We start from the raw sequence: 25395 nt of genomic DNA, 5'->3' as shown, positions 1-25395 counted from the left end.
TAATATTATCAGCCTGTTTTAATTGATAGTTGTACCCTAAATGACCGGTCGAAAACTTCAATAGATAACAGTGTTGACGAATTCTCCCGGACCCTTATGGAAATAATATCACCCTTCTGTATAAATAAAATAGAAGGTTCATCATATTTAAATAAAGCTATGTTCAATGAAATTTGTACTTCCCAATATAAACTTTACAAAAATGCCTTGAGTAATTATAATAAAAATAAATCTCTTGAAAATAGATTAATTTTATCTTACACAAAATGTTCATATAAAAAATTACAAATTAAACTTAAACGCATCTATATGGCACCAGAAGGCAACCGTATTAATTTTCTACGGAAAAACAACGCAACCATATTTTATAAACTTTTCAAGAAGAGGAAGTTTCATCGCTCTCACTTCATAAAAACCAAAGTTATCGTGCACCAAAGCATCAACCAATCAGATTGCTTATCTCAGCTTACTGTAAGCAGACAGTGTTCATCATCGAACTCCATCAAGGCATTCACCTAATGAACGCCTACACCAAGGTTGAACATTCTACCTCAATTAGAAGGAGAGTTTTTGTGTCCAATGTCTCGTCCAATCAAATTGCTGTTCGCTCTGCTTACTCTCAGCAGAAAATGTTTATTATCGAACATAGTCAAGGTATTGATGTAATAAAGCTATACACCACGTGTCCTCACTCTCACTTAATTAGAACTAAAAGTTATGGTGTCCCAAAGCATCAACTAATCAAATTGCTTATCTCTGCTTACCCTAAGCAGAAAATTCTCATCTTCGAACTCCATCAAGGCACTCACCTAATAGACACCTACTCGCCTTGTGTGAAATTCTCACTCAATTAGATTGAGAGTTATTGTGTTCCAAAGTCTCGACCAATCAAATTGCTTATCACTCTGCTTACCCTGAGCAGACAGATGGACGAACCCATTTTAATAGTCCCCTGCTATCTTCGAAAGGCTGGGGACAATAAATTAAGTGGGTCTAACTCTTCGATATGGTATCAATATTTTTCAGTTCATCACAGTAAATCTCTATATATACATATATATGTAATAAAAATGTCTATAATCTCAATATGTACTATATATTTTAACAACCAGTTCTCAAAAACAAATAAAATAATCCCAAAATATGAAGAAATCATGATGTTTTGCCTACCTTCAGATATAAAGCATAGTTGTGAGAAAATAAAGTTTACTGTAAAAAATCGAGTTCATAATAAAACAACAATATGAATCAACAAAACTTAATAGTTTCCCAATTTCGTGAAGTTCTATAACCATTAGATGAAGCCATTGAAGCCAAAACCCTTGTTCTGAGCGTTGTCCAAAGTTGACAATGCCAGAAAGTTTGACAGTCTTGTCGCGCTTTCAACGATTCTTGTCAAAGGCCAGGCAAATTTCTCATACAAATTCTTTTTTATATCAAATGTATCATAACTTTATCAAGAGTTGTTACTACATGTATATATAATAGAAAACATTAGTATGATATTTATCATTTCTAAATGATATAAACAAATCAAAAGAAAATCATACTGAAACTATATACTGTTTTATGCAATATAAGCGATATCATCTGACGGATACATACTGTGTGATGAAACAAAATATCCTATAAATCGGAATAGTGATATCCAAGTTAAAGCTGTTTAGAAGCATTTGCATTTTTCAGACAATATCTAAATCATTCACTGATAAATCCACGCTAAAATGTATTCAAATACTGTTTAAATCAACAATTAAAGAGGACATAAATGACCAGAACAAGATTGTATATATGTGCCTACATCCTGTGTTTATTTTATACACTTACAGCAATTTAATTCAAATCCATTCATAATTATTCGAGACATCTTCACTCAAAGTCAGAAATATAGATCTCGCCTAAAACGACTTTGGCAATTATCCAAAACATTCTTAATTCCCACAAATGCCAATGACGTCACAGTGACTGAATGCATATTAGCCATGTTTATTCCTTAATTACCATTGACACAGCTCGGATGTGTACTCATAAACGCCTCACTGATTCTTTACATGAATTATTTGGAAACTACAATATTATGAAAGATGAATCTCTAATAGGAATATCTGTCCAAATCCATTCTGTATTTACAAAGATCTGTTTGAACATTTTACCTCAATAAGACGAAGAGTTATTGTGTTCCAAAGATAGGTTGCCAGGCAACGAAACATATGCCCACAGCAGCTAAATCGTCCCAGCGGTCGACAAGGGTTGTCGCATATTCATTCCTTTGTAGGTAATTGAGGGTCTTTACAAGATCAGATTATAATTTTTGCCGTTTGAGGGTTCACAAGGTTCTATAAACTGAAACAAGGGTCTCAACTCTGGAAGTAATCTATAGAAATTGTTGAAATTTGACAGGCTTTTTCGTTTTACTAAATTAAATAATGCATATAAATTTCATACTGATCAGATGATCACTTCTGTCATTCAAACGTTCACAAGGTTCACAACCGCCATAACTCTAGAAATTATTGACTGAAATTCAATAGACCTCTGTTTCACAAATTTGAATGATGCATATAAATTTCATACATATCGGATGATAACTTTCATCAATCGAGCATTAACAAGGTTGAACAAAGTGAAACAAGGACCATAACTCTAGAAGTAATAAACGGAAATTGCTGAAATTCAATAGGATTTTTCTCTTTACTAATTTAAATGACGCATGCAAATTTCATACAGATCGGAAGATAACTTTTGATGTTAGTGCGTGCACAAGGTTCAATAAAGTGAAACAAGGGCCATAACTCTAGACGTAATAAACAGAAATTGCTGAAATTCAATAGGCTGCTTCTTCGTTTCACTGATTTAAATAATGCATATATATTTCAGAGAGATCGGATGATAACTTTTGGCATTGGAAACAAGGGCCATAACTCTAGACGTAATGAACAGAAATTATTGAAATTAAATAGGCTTCTTCGTTTCACTAATTTAAATCATGCATATAAATTTCACAAAGACTGGGTGATAACTTTTGGTGTTCACAAGATTCAATAAAGAGAAACAAGGGCCATAACTCTAGACGTAATAAACGGAAATTGCTGATATTCAATAGGCTTCTTCGTTTCACTTATTTAAATAATGCATATAAATTTCAGAAAGATAGGATGATAACTTTTAGTATTAGAGCGTTCACTAGGTTAAACAAAGTGAAACAAGGGCCATAACTCTAGAAGTAATAAACGGAAATTGCTGAAATTCAATAGGCTTCTTCATTTCCCTAATTTAAATATTGCATATAAATTTCACAAAGATCGGATGTTCACTTTTGGCATTAGAGCATTCACAAGGTTCAACAAAGTGAAACAAGGGCCATAACTCTAGACATAATAAACGAAAATTATTGAAATTAAATAGGCTTCTTCATCTCACTAATGCAAACAACATATATCAATTTTAAAACAACTGGATGATAACTTTTGGCGTTAGAGCGTTCACAAGAAATTGTGGACGACAGACGGACGGACGGGGGAGACGGCAATATACGTCCACATTTCTATGTGGGCATATAAAAAGTGTGATGGACAGACCCCTTGCTTTCTTCTAAAAGCGGGTGGACAACAAGAATGTTAGGCTTTCCCTGTGGCAAGTTTTAGGAAAACGGCCCAACATGCCCTTTACCACAACTTTGTAAAATATAATGTAGTAATAATGAGTAACTGACTCGCGAAATAGAAAAATAGAGACAGATATATATATATATATATATATATATATATATATATATATTGTGTTTAACATTCACTTAACACAAACTAGGTCATTTTGGGACTAACATATGATATGGTATAATCTTATTTCAATAATTTGTTTGCATTCTGGGGTCTTTAGCAGTGGGAGGAAACCAGAGGACCGAAAGAAAAAGTTTATGCATGTGAACTTATTCATTGTAATCAACAAGTGTGGTCTGGAAACCACGCCACCTACCAGTTGCCCCCACCCTCCCCCACGATATTCCCGCTACACAGAAAATAATTCTTTCATATTGCAAAGATGATAACTCTTTGTGTTGCACTTGCCCTCACCTGAAAATTCTATGAGAAATGCAATCAATATTGTGATCATTGTTAATTTTACAACTGTACAGTGGCAGAATATCAATGATAAATCATACCCAACATAAAGTTTTGGTTCATTGATTATATAATACATTTCTAAAACACATATTATAAACAGATCCATGTGATATTATACAACATTATAGACCATATATAAACTATCTAGGACATTTAACCCTATTTCATTTCATTCATATAAACTATCAAATATCAACTATTTCAGATCTAAAATCATTTTCGATGGATTTTCTATAAGTTCTTTCCACTTGTTTGAGAATCTGGCCATTGTAGCACCATCTATAACTCTATGATCAGCTGACCAACTGACATTCATGATATGGGCTTTTATCAGGTTACCATGGTAATCATAACGTGGTAAAACCTGAAGAACAAAATATCATCTTAATTAATCATTATTTAATTATAAGACACAGATCCTGAAGGCTAAAGCTTGGATCACTTGGTTCTCATATAAATTCCTCCAGATTTTTTTTTTTCTTTATCAAATTCGGAGCAATAACTCTTCTACGAAAGGACTTGTAAGGCAACTAATATTCCCGCCAGCAGCAGTCACCAGTGTTAGCTCCATAATTACAGCCTACAGGGCAAGTTTAAACAGGCCAGCAGTGAGGTTTAATCCCACAATGAGAGAGAGAGAGAGAGACGAGAGTATCATCGTATCATTTGCTTGATAAAGACGAGAGTATCATCCATCGTGGAAACGTTGCATGTTAATAAACCAGTAATTGTTATTCCATAAATAGTGTTAGTGTGCATCTACATCAAGTTTAAACATCAAGTTTAAACATTCTACCTCAATTAAAAGCAGAGATGTTATGTTCTAAAGTCTTGACCAATCAAATTGCTTATCGCTCATTAGCCTAAGCAGAAAAATCTCACCATCGAACTTAGTCAAGGTAATGATATAATGAATCTTTATTTGGAGTTTCATTGCTCTCACCTTATTATAACCAAATTTATCGTGCCCCAAAGCATCAATCAATCAGATTGCTTATCTCACCTTACCGTAAGCAGACAATGTTCATCATTGAACTCGATCAAGGCATTCACCTAATGAATGCCAACACCAAGTTTGAACATTCTAGCTCAATAAGAAGGGAGGGTTATTGTGTTCAAAAGTCTCGACCAATCAAATTGCTTATCGCTCTGCTTACCCTCAGCAGAAAATGTTCATTATCAAACTTAGTCAATGTATTGATGTAATAAAGCTATACACCAAGTGTCCTCACTCTCACTAAATTAGAACTAAAGTTATCGTGTCCCAAAGCATCAACCAATAAAATTGCTTCTCTCTGCTTACCCTAAGCAGAAATTCTCATCTTCGAACTCCATCAAGGCATTCACCTAATAGACACCTACACCAAGTTTGAACATTCTAGCTCAATTAGAAAGAGAGTTATTGTGTCCCAAAAGGAGTGACTGACGGAAGGACGGACGGGCGGACAGACCGACAGACAGATGAACAAAGGCAGGGGACAACAAATAAGTTTATGCAAACTACCTGAATTTTTCCAAGTGCACCAATAGCTACTTGTGGTGGATGTATGATAGGTCTAGCATATGTTCCTCCAATCTATTAATAATAATCATATTACAAACACATATGGGTGAAAACTATGAAAAACGGTGACTTTTAATTCTAATATGGAAACATTATATTTAAGTTAAAGTAGCTAAGTACTCAATATCATCCAAAGTCTTCAACATTGAAAACACAAATTATTTGTCAATTTAAATCAACATTGATGTTGTGATCTTACCGGGAAAAGATGGGCTTCAGATATCCAATATTTAAGACAAATGAAATGAAATGAAATGGGGTTTAACGTCCTACTGTTCTGCTCCTATACTGGGCTAATGAAGACGGGCATACGCAATACAGTGAGCTATGAGGGAAATTTTGCCCGGGCAGCGGCACTTTCGTCTACTCTTATATCGAATTCCAACTGTCAAGGGATCTTTTACGTGCATTCCAATGTATACATGGGACTTTGGTTTTTCGTCTCATCCGAAGGACTAGACAGCTGTCCTTGTCAGGCCCTCCGTCCTGCATCACTGACAAGTGGGAACCATGCCGGAAAATCTGGATGAACTTTCTCGGCCAATGCAGGGATCGAACACCCGACCTCCAGGCTAGAATATTTAAGACAAATTAAACATTTTACCATTGGTACACGAATCATGTACCATAGTGCATTTCAGCGCCATTTGTAAGAAGGGACTCGAAGAATGAGGCTAGCCATATTCCATTAGGCATATGCACAGTAAATACTATCGGTGAAGACTGGAATAACCAATAACCAGACGCTAGAGACTGCCATTCGATTGAGACTTTTGGCATATTTCGCCGAACATAACTGATTTGAAATTAGAGTAAAAGCGGAAACGATTGAATGTAAATCAGTTTATATACATTCATATTACATTATTATATGCGTTGCGACTAATTTGTGTCAATTTCTAGGTCCCAAATATTAGCTCCTTTAAACTGAAATTTTACTCAAAACCCAAATCGAATAAAACCCCAGATCCAGGGACTTTATTCACTAAAATATTATTAAAAAATACTTGTAAAGAATACTTGCTCAATATTAAATATACTTATTGAGCATTAACAATACCCACTACACAGATTAATTAAAGCACTTACTAAATTGTATTTAATCAATTCAAAGGGTGACTTGACTAATGACCAATGTTATCTTAAAGATAACTAAGTAACTTCAACTTTAGAAACCCACATCCAGGCTATCAGTCCATTTTGCCATATGGTGTGATGAGTGTTGTGTATGAGGCATAGTACCGGGTGACACAAAAAAAGCGTTCATCACCTAAACTTGAATAACGAAGAGGGGTCGTCTGGGACCTCCAGTGGTTCCAGCAGGATGGTGCCACCCCCCACACCTCAAACGAATCATTGGCATGGCTACAGTAGCGTATCCCTGACCGACTGATCAGCCGCAGGTGTGACCCTGAGTGGTCACCGCATTCACCGGACTTGAACGCCCCAGATTTTTTATCTGTGGGGATACCTTAAGGACATTGTGTATGGCAACAATCCCCAGACTATCCCTGACCTGAAGGCAGCATTCACAGCAGCAATAAAAGCGATCCCAAGGGAAGAATGTGGGAGGGTCATTGAGAATTTTGCCCACCGAATCCAAATGTGCTTGCAGCACCAGGGAGCTCATTTACAGCACATTTTTTGAGCGCCAGTTAAACAATGAGTTTTTGTGGTACAGACTTGAAACGTTGGAGATGTCTGCTACATAGACTTAACCTAATGTAGCTGAATTTTTGTGTTAATCTAAATAAAATTTTGAAAGTTATTCGATTTTTATTGATGAACGTTTTTTTTTGTGTCACCTGTATATTTATTATTTCCAGAACACCTTATGCCACTTTTCATTTTATTAAAAAAAAATCAACTTACTGTTCCTATATTTGATAAAGAAAATGTTCCATTAGATAAATCACTAGAACCAAGTTTTCCTGCACTTCCTAAACTTTGTAGTCTATTTAATTCTCCAGCTATTTCTAATATACTCAAAGACTGAACATTTTTTACATTTGGCACAGTTAATCCTTCTGGTGTGTCCATAGCCAAACCTATATTGTGGGATGCCTGAAAATAATCAGATACGAGGGGTGATTGATAAGTAGTGAACCTCGATTGGAAAACCGTGCAACACAATAATACCACATTTTGCACATGCACTATTATGTTCCTCCGGCTCTGTCACAAACTTTCATCACATTCGGCTAAACTGTTGGGTTGTGACAGGTCATAACAATCAAGTAGGGTCTGTTGTTATCAGAAAATGGACCATATCGAGGTGAGAGCTGTGATTAAGTATCTGCATAAAAAGGGTCTAACACCGAAAGCCATACATGATGATATGGTCGAGACATTAGGAGATGATGCTCCTTCATATGCCACAATTAAAAGGTGGTCAGCTGAATTTAAGCGTGGTCGAGACAGCCTTGAAGACGAACCACGCCCTGGTCGACCAAAAACTGTGACAACACCTGAAATGGTACGCAAAATCCATGATCTGATAATGAATGACCGGCGAGTTACTGAACGATTCATAGCTGGGGTAGTTGGTATTAGCCAGGAGAGAGTTCATTCTATTATCACTAAAACTTTGGAAATGACAAAGGTTTCAGCACGATGGGTGCCAAAGCTTTTGACGCCTGATCAAAAGCGTTCAAGACACATCATGTCAGAAGAGAATCTAGCCTTATTTGAAAACGATCCTGACCGCTTCCTAAAACAAATTGTTACTATGGATGAAACTTGGGTCCACCACTTTCAGCCAGAAACAAAAGAGCAGTCAAAACAGTGGAAACATGTGACATCGCCGACCCCAAAGAAGGCAAAGACTGTTTCATCGGCAGGAAAGCTGATGGCCTCAGTATTCTGGGATTCTGAGGGTGTTCTCATGGTGGATTACCTCTAAAAGGGTAAAACAATTAAGGGTGGATACTATGCAGCACTTATAAGGCAGTTGCTGCAAGATATTAAGACCAAAAGACGAGGAAAGCTGACCAAAGGTGTGATTTTCCACCAGGACAATGCACCAGTGCAAAAATCAGCTGTTGCCATGTCAGCAATCCATGACTGTGGTTTTCAACTTCTTCAGCATCCACCCTACTCTCCTGATTTAGCTCCCTCAGACTTCTATCTGTTTCCTGCTCGGAAGAAATGTCTTTCCGGTAGGCATTTCCCGTCTGACGATGATGTCATTGCCGCTGTGAATGATTTTCTACACACCCAAGACAAAGACTTCTACAGAACTGGAATACCGATGGCAGAAGTGTATTACATTGGAGGGGGACTATGTTGAAAAATAAATGCATTTGATTTGAATTTCTTGTTTCTTTCTGTGTTAGACTCACTACTTATTCTTATCAATCATCCCTCGTACATGTATGACAATAACATGTTGTCAAAAGCATTCTGAAAGTTTTTAGTGGATAAAAAATACAATAATACAAGACAAATACATTTGGTAATGCAAGTTGAGTGCCAAAAAGTATGAAGATGCCCTTTACAGCAAATTATTCAATGTTGTGGGCTCAGTAAGTTTCTCAAAGACATTCTCATCAGCTTTCATGTGTTATCAACTTATATTTATTAACCTTTGAGATAATTCGAACAATTGTTTCAATTTTAATTCAAGATACATTATGGGAGATTCGGTAACGAGTTGGCAGTTCTCACTATAATAGTTAAAAACTAGATAATGTAAAGGCAATTTGGTGAAAATTTCATTCAAATTGATCCACTATGAAACGAGAACTAAGCGACTGAAATTCCCATAAGCCTCGGTCATCATTACTAAAGTCAGTACGATAAACAGCATAGTCTCGATTATCCATTCAATCGTTTAATAGAGAAGGAAAGTTATGCAGTAAATCGGCTTACAATCCACTAAAGATCGCAGGCTAGCGCTGCCATCTAGAGTTGATTATGGCCTGGATAGGTTAATTAATGTCTAATTAATAATTTAGATAACATTTCAGGCCTAAAGAAAGACCTGAAATAGGCAGATTTAGCTCTTGCATAATGCATGTTTAATCAAATAACTGTAATTAACATAGATTCCACTACCATAAAATTTGTGTATGGACCACAACAGCAACTTGTTATGACAACTTTTGTATCAGGTTCTACAGGTAAATATATCATTTTACTTACCTTATAAGTTATATGTTGACATTTGGAATCTAAACTGGAGTTTAAAATTGGAAAATCTGTTAATGCCATTGATGCAGCCTTAGAAAGAAAAAAACCCAACATTTTCTTAAATTTTATTCTATGGTTATTTACAATAAACAGCCACAATAGAACAGGAGCCCAGGGGGTTAACCTAGCTGAAAAGTGTACCAATTTTCTCCTATATGGTATCAATGCATGTATATCTGGTATCATCAGAATGTAAGTCTGCCGGGTTTCTGGTGGTGGGTGTGGTATTCCCCCCCCCCCCCCACTGTTCCCGTGGTCAAAAAAATTGTGCCAGGATGCATAAAATACTAATACCTAGCACGTATGGAAGAGGCAATACTCTGCAGTTTCAGGAACAATTTTTTTTTTCAAAAACGAATTTTTAACCCCATAAAACATTTTATGCCCAAAAATCAATTTCTTGTAACCGCAGTTTATCGTTTCTTCTATACGTGCTAGGTATTAGTATTCTATGCATCCTGGCTAAAAATTTAATTTTTTAGAACACAGGAACAGTGCCCACTAATCTAGCCTAGTTGGGGGCGTGGCATTTTGGGGCGTGGAATACCACACCCACCACCGGAAACCTGGCAGACTTACATTCTGATGATACCAGATATACATGCATTGATAACATATAGGAAAAAATTGGTACACTTTTCAGCTAGGTTGGTCCCCTGGGCTCCTGGTCTACAACATCACATATAATATGTTTAGAAAGATAAATCAGTTTTCATATGAAACTAGGAAGAAATATCAATAAATAGTTTTAATCATTTATCAACAGGCCAAGATATATATTCAACATATTTTGGAAAACCACAAAAGCTCTAATAAAAAAGTTGGGTCAAGTTTAATGCTGTACCATATTCACCTTTATAAAGATTGGCATGTATGATAATTTGATTCCTCGTTTTTCAGCAACATATTTTATTTCTTTCCGTAACTGTACAAGATTACTGAGATCCAATTCGTCATAGTAACCAAAGTGGGGTATAGTTAATGCTTCACTCATCACTTTCACCATAGCTTTAGTTATTCCTTTAATAGGTTCTGTTCTATCTTTACCTAATACAGGTCGCACTATAGCTGGTGACTGTTCTGCTACCCGAGATACAGGAGTAGATTTAGATTTATTTGGTACAGGTTGTTCTGGGAGAGGTGCAATTTCAGTTAAATGTTGTGTAGCACCTAAAATTAATTCTAACATAATTAACTTCATGCTGTATTTAATTAATTGCACATATATCTTTTTGCAAAGCAACAAGTAATCAAACTGCTTATTTATACTCTGCCTGAGCAGAAAATTCTAATTATCAAACTTAGTCAAGTTATTGATGGCATGAAACTGTACGCCAAGTTTCAGTCTCCCTAAGCATTGGCCAAGCAAATTGCTGTTCTCTTTTTAGCCTCAGCAGAACCTAATAAACACCTACACCAAGTCTCAACATTGCAGCTCAATTAAAAGCAGTCTGATAGACAGACAGATCGACCAACACACAGACAGATGAACCCATTTTAATAGTTACCAGCTTTCTTCGAAAGATGAAGGACAATAATACTGAAAATAAATATTAAAAGACATTATAGTTATCCTTTTAAAAAAAAACCATGTAGTGGGTATGATGACAAAATATATTACCTTCTAGATGTATTAATACATCTTCTTTAAGGATTCTACCATCTTTACCTGTACCTTGTATATCACCTAAATCAATCTACAAAAAATAATTCATACTGTTGCATATAATCTTTTCCACATACCTCTCGGATCAAATACTTCTGCAGATGTAAATATTATACATCTCAAATTCGACTCTGAGAGACTTATCTGTGTACAGATGGGACTGTAAAAGTTTTCAGCAAGCTTTATATGTTTAGTATTTGTAGAGCCCTTGTTGATATAAGCTGCCATCTAAAATGTTACTGGGGGTGGGGGTGGGGTAACTTACGGTGTTTTCCATAGCTAATCGTCTAACAGCTGGTGTAGCCAGAACCTTAGAACCTTTAATAGTCTGGTGTGTACTAGATGGCACTTCTTCTACATCATCAACATGGTCTGTTGGTGCTATAATAATATATATTATATTTATAAATTACTAGAACGATGATAATCTGAATTCACAGGTTGCATTTAGAGCTAGATAAATTGATTTAAATATACCTATCGCAAACCTCTCACAAATAATTCATGACACAACTTCAACAAACAAGTTTTACTAGTCGGTCATTAAATTGGACAATAATGTGAGATGATCTTTATCATATGTTCATAATTTTGAAAAGGCAGGCTGCCAATGGTGATTTGTGTTGTAAATATGGACCTGAATATAACATTCAATTTCAACAGCCACGTCAATCCATCCAACAAATAGCTCACATGTACATGTTTCTTAGAAACAAAATAATAAGATAATTTTTTATACTGTTATTTTTTTGAGAAGGGGGGGGGGAGGGAGGGAGTTCAAGGCCCCAGAAATTCAAATTTGGCCTTTTAAAGTGTATGTACAGGAAATATTTCTTATAATTTGAGTGTCATAAGACACAAGGCCTTTTCATCGACCACTGATTAGACATTTGTAATTTGCATTTAATCAAATTTTCATCTTTAACATCCATCTAATTTCAACTGATTACCCTAATCAGTGAATTTATCGACACAGTCATCCAAAGCGATTCACATAAATCACCTTGAGGTGCAATTTATCTATTTGATCGGGTGATCACGTAGTTTTTTCAACTATGTCCAACCAGAAGAGTTGTTTACTACAGCTGATTAGCGCATTTAACAAACTCACTAAAGTGCTTTAAAATGGACTATACTGTCAAATGACATCTCCACTAAATTCCAAGCGATTTGGCAAGACTATAAAAACGCCATTATTATGAATACACAACCTTGTTGCTATTTTGAATAAGGTTAAAATATTGTTCACTATTTTGTCATTTGTATCTAATAAAGGTTGTTTTTATCACCTGCACTAGGACTTACCATCTTTTATTTTATCAACCTCTATATCTAAAAGTGGTTTACCAACTTGAGCCGTTTCATCCACGTCATAATGAAGTTTACGAATTATACCATCAAATCGACATGTAATAGTAACAGATGCTTTATCACTCTTTACTTCACAAACTGGATCAAACTGTGCTATCTTCTCTCCTTCTTTAACAAACCTATTCAAATAGACACCAATCTATATCAATATGTCCTGTAGCTCAGAAATAATTAATCTCTAATAACATAGGAACATTCTTAAAATATGTGAAAAGAAGACTCAAGTCCTGCTTTTCTTTTCCATCCAGGCTAATGGAGATGGACATATGCCATGCAGTGTGTTATGAGTGAAATATTGCCCAGCCTACTCTTATTTTGAATTCCAACTGTCTGAGGGTTCTCAGTTTTCCATCTCATCTGAACTATTAAACATGGAATGGGATTTAATGTTTCATCAATGCAATTCTTTGGTCATTTTAAGACAAGCATATGGTAATTTTGATTTCTATGGTTACATGTGGAATTTAGCCTGGATAGCAATGTTTCTTCGATTTCGAACGGCCAAGGGTTCTTCTATGTGCACATCAATTTTCCAACACTTTCCTTGTCAGTGTGCATGTGCCACCCTTGACAAGTGAAGGTTGGGCTTGAACAATCATGATTGAAAGTTCCTCTTGACCTAAATTTTGTAAGCCAACTCACCATTCAAGTACTTGAACTTCTCTGATACCTTCTCCTATATCAGACAGAATGAACTCTTTGATGGCATTAAATGCTGAAGTCACAATATTAGATAAACAATTTAAGCAAGCAGTTGCCATAATCCAGTTACAATCCTATATGCACTAATATCGAAAGGAACCATGATCTTTGAGATATAAACAAATATTTTAAGTTTCATCAAAATTAGATAAAAATTGTGACCGCTAGAGGGTCCACAACCTTGGCATTACATAGATACACTATTTGTGTATGGGGAGTGGCCATTTTGTCTGATAGTTTCGGTCCGATTTACACAAAATTTGAACTCAACCGTAATTATGGTATAATGGTGTTACATATGAACATGACTTTTTGTAAATTCAGGGGCCATAATTCAGAAAGTTACGATCTGACAGGAACCGAGATCTTTGGGATATAAACACACATTTTAAGTTTCATCAAAATTGAATAAACATTGTGACCTTGATATTACATACTTTACACTATTTGCATACAGCGAGCCTCCATCTTGTCAGGTATAACGGTGTTACATATGAACATTTTTTTTTTAAATCGGATAAAAAATTGTGACCTCTAGAAAGTCCAGAAGCTAAAAACAAGATTTTTTGTACAATCAGGGGACCATAATCCAGGAAGTTACAGTCCAGTATGCACTAATATAGAAAGGAACCAAGATCCTTGGGTTATAAACATGCATTTTAAGTTTCATCAAAATCAGATAAAAATTGTGACCTCTAGATTGTCCAGTCCACACACTAAAACATGATATTTTGTACAATCAGGAACCATAATCCAATACCGTACATGACAATTTCGAAAGGAAATGAAAAATGAAATGAAATGGAGTTTAACGTCTTACTGTTCTGCTCCGACTGGGCATCCACATGATAATGTGGGTATATAAAAATATCTTCTTCAAGCTGACATCTAAGCCGCATGAACAAAAACCTACACTGTTATCATATGCCAGTTTTATGCTATATGACTGAACTGACCAATGGGTCCTAGTGCATATATATGTAAGTAACATTTTTTTTACTATATTTCTTTTTTAATCCTAAAAGATATGTGTCTCATACTTTACAGTAGACAATTTACAATTTTTTGTTACAATTCTCCAAGACCTTTATTGTTGAAATGGAATGATGGCTTGGAAATAATAATTCTTTCGGTCAATATATTCTTTTTGCTACAAAGTTAATTCTTTGTTAGTTTTTATCTCAACAATAGTGTTTTATCCTTTACATAATCCTAATTCCATAAAATAAAAAAAATTTCAGTTATTCTTTACATCCATTTATTTCTATCTAGTACATCAGACATTATTTTACAATTTTTTGTCTCATTCATCATCCATTTGAGCAGCAGGCAGGTCTTAAAGATGTATGTCAATGAAATATGGTGTGAAATAAAAATGAAATGTGGTTTAACGTCCAACTGTTCTGCTCCGAACTGGGCTAATGAAGACGGGCATACGCCATACAGTGTGCTATGAGGGAAATTTTGCCCAGACAGCGGCACTACAACCTACTCTTATATCAAATTCCAACTGTCAAGGGATCCTTTACGCGCATGCCAAAGTGTACATGGGACCTTGGTTTTTTGTCCCATCCAAATGACTAGATAGCTGTCCTTGTCAGACCCTATGTCCTGCATCACTGACACGGGGGAACCACGCTGGAAAATCTGGATGAACTTTCTCGGCCAATGCAGGGACCGAACACCCAACCTCCAGGCTAGCAAGCCAGCGTCTTACCCACTTAGCCACCATGACCCCCCATGAAATATGGCCTTTATCACCCAATAATTGAAATTACCTGTCGATCCGTAGAACACAAGACATATTGAATATGAGGTCAATGTACAGACTAATTTGTTATGGATTGGAAATTGGCCGATCATTTTCACATTATTTTCATTACTAAAATGCAGAAGGACCCCGTAACACAACAATAGACATCAGATCAGAGTCAGGAATACGTTATGCAAGGAAGCAAGTCTGTAACTCAATATCATCCACAGTCTTCGATCATTGCAAACACAACTTATTGGTCAATTTAAATCAACATTGATGTTGTTACCGTACCGTGAAAAGATGGGCCTCTGGTATTCAATATTTAAGACAAAATGGAAATTTTAAAATTGGCACACAAATCGCTTGTCAGAATGCTTTCAAGTGCCATTTATAATGAAGCAACTCAATGAATGAGGCTAAACATATCCCACAGGAGAATACTACCGATGTAGACTGGAATAACCAGATGACAAAGACTTTCATTTAATTTGGACTCTTTGCATATTTCGCCGAACATAACTGATTAGAAATTACAGTAAAAACAGAAACGATTGACTGTAAATCAGTTTACATACATTCATATTACATTATTGTGTTGTGACCCAGTTGTGTCCATTTCTAGGTGCCAAAGAATAGAGATGTAGCTCCTTTAAATATGTGTTTACTTACATGATGATAAATGGAAACTTCTTGTAATATCTATAGATATAGATGTTAATACCAAATTACTACTAGATGAATGACCTTTACATAGAAAACATGGTGAAATACTGTTAATAGTTCTACCATAAGCCTGTAAATTAGAAATTATTACAAGTGATAGTAATACTACATGCAGTGGCGGCGTCAAGGGGGGGCAAGGGGGGGCATTTGCCCCCTCATAAATCTGGTATGCCCTCTGTTTGCCCCCCTCCCCAATAATTTTGGAAAATAAAAAAAAATTACTTGTGATATGTTTCGGTAATCAATACCTTCTACGGTGATTAAATCCCACATCCCTACTCAGTCATAGACTTGCATGTTGTAGAGTCTGAGTGATTTCTTACCACGCCCATCCTGCTGTAAACCTACTATAAACAATAACATGTGAACCACTTTTTACGATCCTCAAAGTGTGACGGACAGACAGACAGACAGATGGACGGACGGACAGGCGGACGAACCCATTTTAATAAACACAAACAAAAACACAACAAAAATTTTATTTAATTTAGTAATGTAGCCTGCCAATATTAAAGATACATTAGTTAAGTGTTTAATAAAGAGTTGGTCATTCTTGCTATAATAATTCAAAAATAGATGATAAAAAAGAAAATGTTGAAAATTTCAGTCAAATTACTTTGTTCTGAACGGAATTGTCACTGTTGGAAGTTTGGACTAGAAATAGGCATCAATTGTGTCTGCACCCTCTATGAAAATTGGCAATCTGAATCATTTGATTGACAGATGATAACTCCACCCACATATTCTCAATTATCAAGTTAAGTGCTCAATGGCTATGGTAGCCTCGCTTGGCAGGCCTTTCATCACCAGTTTCCGGTAGTGACATCAGCGACTAACAGTAAACGTTTAAATCCAAACTGTATCCAAGCCATCCGTGGGTCTACAGAGTTGATTTTAAGCTTGAGCGTGTAAATAAAGGTTATTAATAATTTCTATAACATCTGAAGCCTAAATAAAGACTTGCAATAGGCAGATTTAGCTCTTGCATAATATATGTTAAATGACAACAGCGAAATATAGTGGCTGATACAGATACAATTACCGATAGTGACTCATTAAAAAATATGAAACCAAGCTGATTTGGACCATGGCTGATTCGGACCAAAAGTCAATGCTGATTCGGACCACATTCTAGGCTTATTCAAAACACCACTAGGCTGATTCGGACCACTATGAGGCCGATTCAGACCACACGATACACAATAAAAAAATACTAGAAACTGAGATTTTGATATTTAATATAATTATGCTTTATGTACGTCAATTTATGTTTATATTCCATTTTTGATGTCACAGTGACTGTATTAACAGAGATTATCTCATTAATCTTATGTAAATTATTATACGTTTTATGCAATTTAAACATGCCAATTTTATTTTATAAACTTCATAGCTTGTTTCAGAATCCATTATATATATTGTGTATATGTTATAGAAATACTGTTTAAACAAATTTTTGTAGTACTATAGGACTTCTTTTTCGAAGTACTGATATGCCATATGTGCTAATACGTCGCTATGATATCAAAATGTGCTGATTTCTAAAGACTAAAACAGTCTGATTACATCTGTGTAATGAACATATGTGTAATGAGAGGTTAAATATGTATTGTTTACATTGTTATTGAATTTGAGATGTATTAAAAAACTGTGTCTTTTTTCTGTGTTTTTTTTACCTAGGCAAATTTGTGACTTTTTTACTGTGACTTTTTTTCCGCGCACCTCTTTTTCTTGTGTTTATTTTCTGGTGATCTTTTACAAGACTACAGCATAAAATAGTTTCACAACTTTATTTCTAAGTTGTAATGGCTTTGCAGGTTCCTCGTTCTCAATGATAATGGCTGCTAGGAATTTCTGGGTGAGCTCTGATCCAACTCGCTTCTACACCCTAATTTATACCCCCTAATTTCTGCAGGTCTAAGATAACCTTGACGTTAATTTCCATCCCATATAAGGAATAAAACTCTTTATTTCCCACCACTAAGATAGGAGACATTACCTATTTTTGTCTACCAACCATGGGTCAATAAACAGCCAGAATTTGATGGATATTTTGACAATGATTATGATTTAACCAAAATATCACTGATAACTATATATTCTCGTTCATTAAGTATGTGAGACTAGACTCTATGGACAGAGTGAAGAAACAATTTTGCAAATAACCCAAAATTGCCTCAAGGACCAAAGTGCTACAATTTATGTTAATTTCAATAAGTCATACAAATTTGAAAATGTATACTAGCAGTACAGTAGCATAACAGAAATTTGAATATGATGTGTATAAAAACAATCAAAATGTTTATTCTACCTTGTTAAGAAAATAAATATAATAGATTTATAGACTCAATTTTAACAAGTAAACAGGTAGCATCGTGGAAAATGTACTATATTACTACATGAAAATTACTCAGATCTTTTACTGACAGCCACAATGGGGAATTTGTGTGATTGGATCTGATTGTTTATTGGATTACTAGGCTTGTCATTAATTAACAATAAATGGTGTGATTAGGTTCTTGTATATTGCTACCTGAGTTTTATACTTTAAAGTGTGATTTAATTAACTTCATTTCATGTGTATATGTGTATATTGCTAACGAAGTTATATACATTTGTCAGCCAATTTAGTGTATTGCTTTCAACACTTGCCTAGATCAAATGAAATGAAATGGAGTTTAACGTCCTACTGTTCTGCTCCTAACCTGGGCTAATGAAGACGGGTTGCCTAGATCAGGAAGTAACAGAACACAGTTTTTATGGGATACAATCACTAGTTTTATTCTAAAAGCAGGACGTTTCGACAAGTATCATAGATGGCAACCCTACTCGGCAAAATAAAGACACACATGGTCAACACCGATGTCCTGTGTGTCATGATTAATTCAATCAACACGGTAAAAAAAAGATCAAGAGAAGAAGACGACGACGAAGAAACCACAAAAGCTGATCAAACGGCAAACCTCGCACTCCGTAGAAGGATATCTCATGTTCGTCACTACAGCACTGGCGATATGCCCAGTTGCTTGCCGGTTTTAACACCAAAGACGAACACTAATGAGGTACCTCCTACGGAATGCGAAACGCCAATTGACCAATAAATAGACAAGACAGAGAGGCATCCATCCGGACAGTCAACATGGCGGGCCAGGTAAAAGTTCTACAACTAAACGTTAATGGACTGGCTCCCAGATGTGCTGAGCTGAGAAAATACATCACCCGAAAGATGTAATATGCCTCCAAGAAACCAAGCTACTACCAACTAAGAACGACATCTACTTGCCCAGATACACTTGTCAGAGAAGGGACAGACCGGGCAGCACGACACGTGGCCGCGGTCTTGCCATCTACGTCAGTGATAACTTAAATTATATTTCTGTTTCGCTTGACGTAGAGGACCCTCTAGAAGCAATGGGCATAGCCATCACATTGAGCAATAATACAAAATTGACAATAGTGAATGTCTATGTACCCCCAGATGTCACGAGAAAACCAGTTGACTTCCAGTCACTTCTCGACCAGCTTCCTCAGGGCGAATTTGTGTTTTGCGGGGATTTCAACGCAAAACACGTCCTGTGGGGGTCACCGAGGAATGACTGTCGGGGGATTAGCTTATGTTCAATAATAGAAGAGAACGACCTATGCGTACTGAACGACGAGAGCCCTACTTTTGTTGGAGGAAATGCCCCACCTTCACACCTGGATCTCACGCTCTGTACGCTTGGTATGGCAAACCGCTGCGACTGGCAAGTACACGAAGATGAAACACTTGGCAGCGACCATCTACTGATAGAACTCTGCATCCAATGTGAAACAACCAGGGAAGTCTATAACGGGAAACCCAATTGGAAAATAAAAGAGGCTGATTGGGCTAACTTCCGTGTAGGCTGCCTTGGGTGGAAAGAAGAAGACATCATCGATGCCAACATCGACGTGTACGCAGCCAACATCACAAGTGCTATTATAGGAGCCGCAGACGACTCCATTCCCAAGACTTCTGGAGGGCAATCAAGGATTAGAAAACCTTGGTGGTCACCAGAATGTCAGAAGGCCGTTAACGAAAGAAAGAAGGCACTACGCCTACGGAAACGCCACTACAATGAAGTCAATCACCAAAACTACCTGAAGTTGAAATACGCCGCAAGAGACACCATCCGGAAGGCACAAAGCGAACACTGGATGACATTCTGTAATGCGTTGAATCAAAACACGCAAACAGGTGCCGTCTGGAAGAAGCTGAACACCATGAACGGGAAGCGCAGATCATTCAACATACCAAACCTAAAGAATGGAGATGAGTACGTTACCAACGGCAATGAAAAGGCAGATCTACTTGCAAAAGTTTTCGCCGACGCAAGCAAGGACGAAAACCAATCACCAGAGTTCCTGAAGAGAAAGGAAATCTTTTACTCACAGCACCCTTCATTAGAAATGAACCTAATGAAGGGGCTAAACTAATCAATCTACCCTTCTCTGAGGAGGAGTTAAATAAGGCTCTTTCCCTCAAGAAGGCTAGTGCGGCTGGTGAGGACAAAGTAAAGTACTTGATGCTCAAACATCTGCCTAGAAATGCCAAAAGGATACTACTAAACTTCTTCAACACATCCTGGCTGGCAGGAGAGGTACCCAAAGAATGGCGGAAAGCCAACGTCATCCCTCTTCCAAAACCAGGTAAAGAGAGAACAAAGGCAGAGTCCTATCGACCAGTAAGCTTGACATCCACACTGTGCAAAACCTTGGAAACAATGGTTAACATACGACTACAGTTCTATCTGGAGAGCAACCGACTGATCGACCAAAATCAAAGCGGGTTCAGGAAAGGGCGTTCAACAACGGACCACTTGGTGAGTCTACAGCAAGTCATGTCGCAGGCACTCCTCTCTGGGAACCTGTTATGTGTCGTGTTCGTAGATTTAACTAAGGCTTTCGATTTAGTCTGGCTAGACGGGCTGCTCTTCAAGTTAGGACGTATTGGTATAACAGGCATAACGTTTCGGTGGATCAAAAGCTTTCTGAGCGATAGAAGGATACAAGTGAATGTAGGCAGATTCCTGAGTGCCGGGCAAACATTAGAAAATGGCACGCCTCAGGGGTCGGTTATCAGTCCCACTCTCTTCAATATCATGATCAACGACATACAGAAATCTTCCTACCTCGACGCCAAAACTGAGTTAGGAAATTTGCTGATGACAGTATCATATGGAGGAAAGGGAGGAACTTCTGTGAACTACAAAAGAACATGCAGAAGGCCTTAGACAAATTCATGGCATGGGCAAACGATTGGGGATTCAAAGTCTCGGAGAAGAAAACAGTCGGCATGCTTGTAAGCAGGGATAGAGGGATAAACAGAATGACTCTGTGCATGAACGGGAAAACCATCGAGTTTAAAGACCAAACCAAGTTCCTTGGCGTAATCTTTGACCGAAGGCTGACCTGGAAACCGCACATCGACGAGACTGTAGATAGATGCACCAAAATCCTAAACTTAATGAGGAAAATAACGGGCAGCACATGGGGTGCCAATAGAGTTACATTATTGATGGTGTATTGTGCTCTAATACACTCTGTATTAGACTACGGCTCTTTGGCCTTCATGAACTGTGCGCCAAAACTCTTAAGTAAGCTTGACACCATCCAATACAAAGCTCTGTGTATTGCGACCGGCGTAGGGCTTGGGACTAGGAGAGAGGCATTACTACAGGAAGCCGGGGAGTTGCCCCTATCCCTAAGAAGAAAAGAACTAGCGACAAGGTATAGGGCCAAGATCTCGCAACTGGGCGAAAGATCCCCTACTTTTGTCAGTCTACAAAAGACAAGATATGTAAGAGATCCTAGAAACAAAAGCTTCGGCCAGGGTATCAGGGAAACAATCAAGGAACTGCAACTGGGGGAGCTTGTGATAAATGAACACGATCCCCCAGCGATCGCCCCTTCGACGCTCCCTATACCGCCGGTTAATCTAGATCTACTACAGAAAACTGACAAGAAAAACAACCCCACTGCTGCACATGCTTTCTCTCTAGAACACCTGGAAGACAACTGGCCGTCTGATGACTGGGACCATGTGTACACGGATGGCTCACGCAATCCTGAAAGGGGCACCAGCTCGTTTGGAATATACCTGCCAAACGGGAAACAGGGAATAAGCAGGAAACTGCCCAATAACTGTTCGGTGTACACTGCAGAGCTTGTGGCCATTCGTGACACTATATCATGGATTTCCCATCAAAAGACTAGTAAGTTCGTCATTCCAAACGACTCTCTGAGCAGTCTGATTTCAATCCAAAATGACAACTCGGACTCAAGACCAGAAGTCATTTTGGAAATCAGGCAGCTGTACCAGAGGGTTATAGAGAAGGGAAGCAAAGTAGAACTCGTGTGCATTCCATCACATGTCAACATTAGAGGAAACAAGGAGGCAGATCGACTCGCCAATGAAGGTCTCAAGGACACAGCACCACTCCGCACCATAGACTACAGCACCACGGAAATCTACAGTATGGTCAAAAGAAAGGTAAATTCAATCTGGGAATTAAATCTCGTTGAACTTGACACATACACATTCCGGCTGGATGACAAGATCTACACAAAGACAACACTCAATCACCCTAGAAGAGATATTTGTAGACTTATATCGAAGCTAAGGGTGAAAGAGCGGCTGCGAGACTACAAACTCCAAGTCATCATCTGTGAGTGCGGAGAAGAATGTACCACCAACCATGTCCTGGTAGACTGCGAGGTATACGAAGAGGAGAGAAGGAAACTAGTGAGAACAATTGAGACCAACAACATACCATTCAACACTAAGAACCTACTCTTCCCGAGACCAGATCTGAAACTGCAAATCTTCTAACAAATCCACGTCCTAATGGACACAGTTGGACTAAGTAGAATAGTGAAGTAAGAGGGGGTCACGGTTAGACGGGCCCGGCATCTAAACACTAAACTACATAGGGGATTTATACCAAACTGGCAGGATAGTGGAGTAAGGGGGAGTCACGATCAGACGGACTCGGCATCTAAACACTATTCCACCAAAAACAGACACCAAACCTACAGAGTGGGATAGTGGAGTAAGGGGAGGTCACGATAAGACGGGCCTGGCACCTAAACACAAACCTCACAAAGATGACATCTACCAAACTAGCAGGGTAGTGGAGTAAGGGGGAGTTAAGGTCAGACGAACTCGGCACCTAAACACTATTCCGCAAATAAAACTGATACCAAACCCAGGGAGTGGGATAGTGGAGTAAGGGGAGGCCACGATAAGACGGGCCTGGCACCTAAACACTAACCCCAAACGATGACATCTACCAATCCAGAAGCAGACGAGATCATCTACCAAACGATATGTTTTATATTAAATGAAGGGAAGAACTTCCCACTAAACCAAATCCATGGCCTAAGGCCAAATGGAAAGATTGCAAAATCATATTCTAAAAAACAGGAATCAGCTTCGGCTCTCCTATGTCTTGTCTCCGATATCACTTATGTGGAAGCAGACGTTAAACACCAAGAACGAACGACGAACAAGTATCCTCTCATCGTTATCAAGCACAATGACATTTAGTAAACTTGATGTCAATATATGAAATTCATAGTGAAACCATCTACATGGATTAAAATATCAGTAACAAAAAAAAATCTAAAAGGTAAAAAAAAAATCTAAGAGGTAAAAAATATTTAACAAAAAAAACAAGCACAACTGTAAATTAAGTCATAATAGAGCTTGTAAATAATTATTTTGTTGTCTTGTTTTTTATTTTTACATTGTTACATGAAAGGTTTTTTTAATTTTGGACTTTTATATGAAACATTTTGAAATGTGTATTAATAAAATATGTATTTTAATCAAAAACATTTTATTACCGCTTTTTATACGAAATATTTTTAAATATGTGTATGTTTTAATAAAATATTGGTTTGTAAAGGAATTGAACTTGACCGCCAAATGTCTCGTTACCACGGTATACACCTTAAGAATTACTTGATTTCGCCCCCATAAAATGATATTTACTGATTAATATATTATACAAAGAACAATTGTCTTTCCTTATTTTAACTTCATTCATTACAAATTATCACAGATATGCAGCTATTTGATATGGGGTTATTCGTTGCAGTAATTATACTGGTTTGCAGCTATTTGATATTGGGTTACAATTTGATAATACTGTAGTATTTATTGTCATGCAACCATATTTTAAATACTCTTGTCATTCAAATAATGGTCTGATTTAGCCTTATGATGGTCCGAATCAGCCAAGAATCTGGTCCCAATCAGCCAAGAATGTGAAGCATCTTTTCCATGATTTATCTCATTGGTATTGAATTAATCAATCACTATAATTAAACTATTTACAGCCATTTTTGTCTTATTATCAAATATAATGGTCCGAATGAACCTTGTCATGGTCCGAATCAGCCAGAAGTCTGGTCCGAATCAGCCAATTAAGAATCTGGTCCGAATCAGCCAGGTCCGAATCAGCCATGGTCCGAATCAGCCGATTACCAAAAATATTACCCATTAAAATGACTCAAATGTCATGATAATTGATGTAGATACATGTCATTGTTAATTGTGAAACACAGGGTACCATTTTATCTCTTGAATCAAACAGGAACACCATTTGGGTCACGCTTCCAATTAGTGATGTGCCAATATGTGTAGCCCTACTATCAGTTTTACCGATATCAGATTCTGACAGCGAAATATATTGGCCAATACAGTCACGATCATAATCGGAACACTGAAAAAGTCACTGATTTATATTATGGTCTTGTTGCTGAAACTAAAACAGTTTTCTAGAGAATCAGAATATTATTATTTATTGTGGAGAAGTCAATAAAATAAAAATCAATTTTCCAAATAAGATATGCATGCTCAGGCCTTAAGTGGGTAATGTCTTATATGTGAGATCTGGTAAAACTATCACTATTTTTATAAATGTAATACACACTCTTAAGCAAAGTTAAATAATAACTATCATTCGAGTAGGCCTATGGAATGGCATTGACCTTGTTTTATCTCGCCTCTAATTTAGTAATTATGTGTTTCTGTCAGAATGTTTTCCAGTCTTTATTGGCATTTATAAATTCAAATGGAGATAGGTGTCTTTCAAAATGACACATTTTGTCTTTGATTCTTACCGATTCTCTTATTCGTTTTACACATGCTTGCAAAGCACGTCTTGTCAGGGTCTGTGCCATCATAGATCGTATTGTATAGGCCTATACGTATAATCCACCTTACTACATCGGTCTCTAGAAAATGTGTAATTAGAGTTATGGCCCTTAC

The 25395-nt window shown here is 37.0% G+C and overlaps 1 protein-coding gene across 1 annotated transcript; it reads right to left on the bottom strand.

Annotated features, from left to right (window-relative positions):
* LOC126819219 (lipoamide acyltransferase component of branched-chain alpha-keto acid dehydrogenase complex, mitochondrial) lies at positions 1-25358 on the bottom strand. Its single transcript, XM_050547133.2, has 11 exons — positions 25248-25358; positions 16044-16167; positions 13559-13631; positions 12851-13035; positions 11811-11926; positions 11501-11576; positions 10733-11049; positions 9832-9909; positions 7561-7752; positions 5629-5700; positions 1-4488 (listed from the first exon to the last, which is right to left on the bottom strand). The coding sequence occupies exons 1-11, from the start codon at positions 25308-25310 to the stop codon at positions 4321-4323; spliced, it is 1464 nt and encodes a 487-aa protein (XP_050403090.1). The 5' UTR covers positions 25311-25358; the 3' UTR covers positions 1-4320.
* Positions 25359-25395: the final 37 nt, after the last annotated feature.

Source organism: Patella vulgata, chromosome 4 (assembly GCF_932274485.2).
Source record: "Patella vulgata chromosome 4, xgPatVulg1.2, whole genome shotgun sequence".
In the NCBI taxonomy this organism is placed as follows: domain Eukaryota; kingdom Metazoa; phylum Mollusca; class Gastropoda; family Patellidae; genus Patella; species Patella vulgata.
The sequence above is the reverse complement of the archived record's forward strand: the minus strand, read 5'-3'. Positions and strand labels throughout refer to the sequence as shown.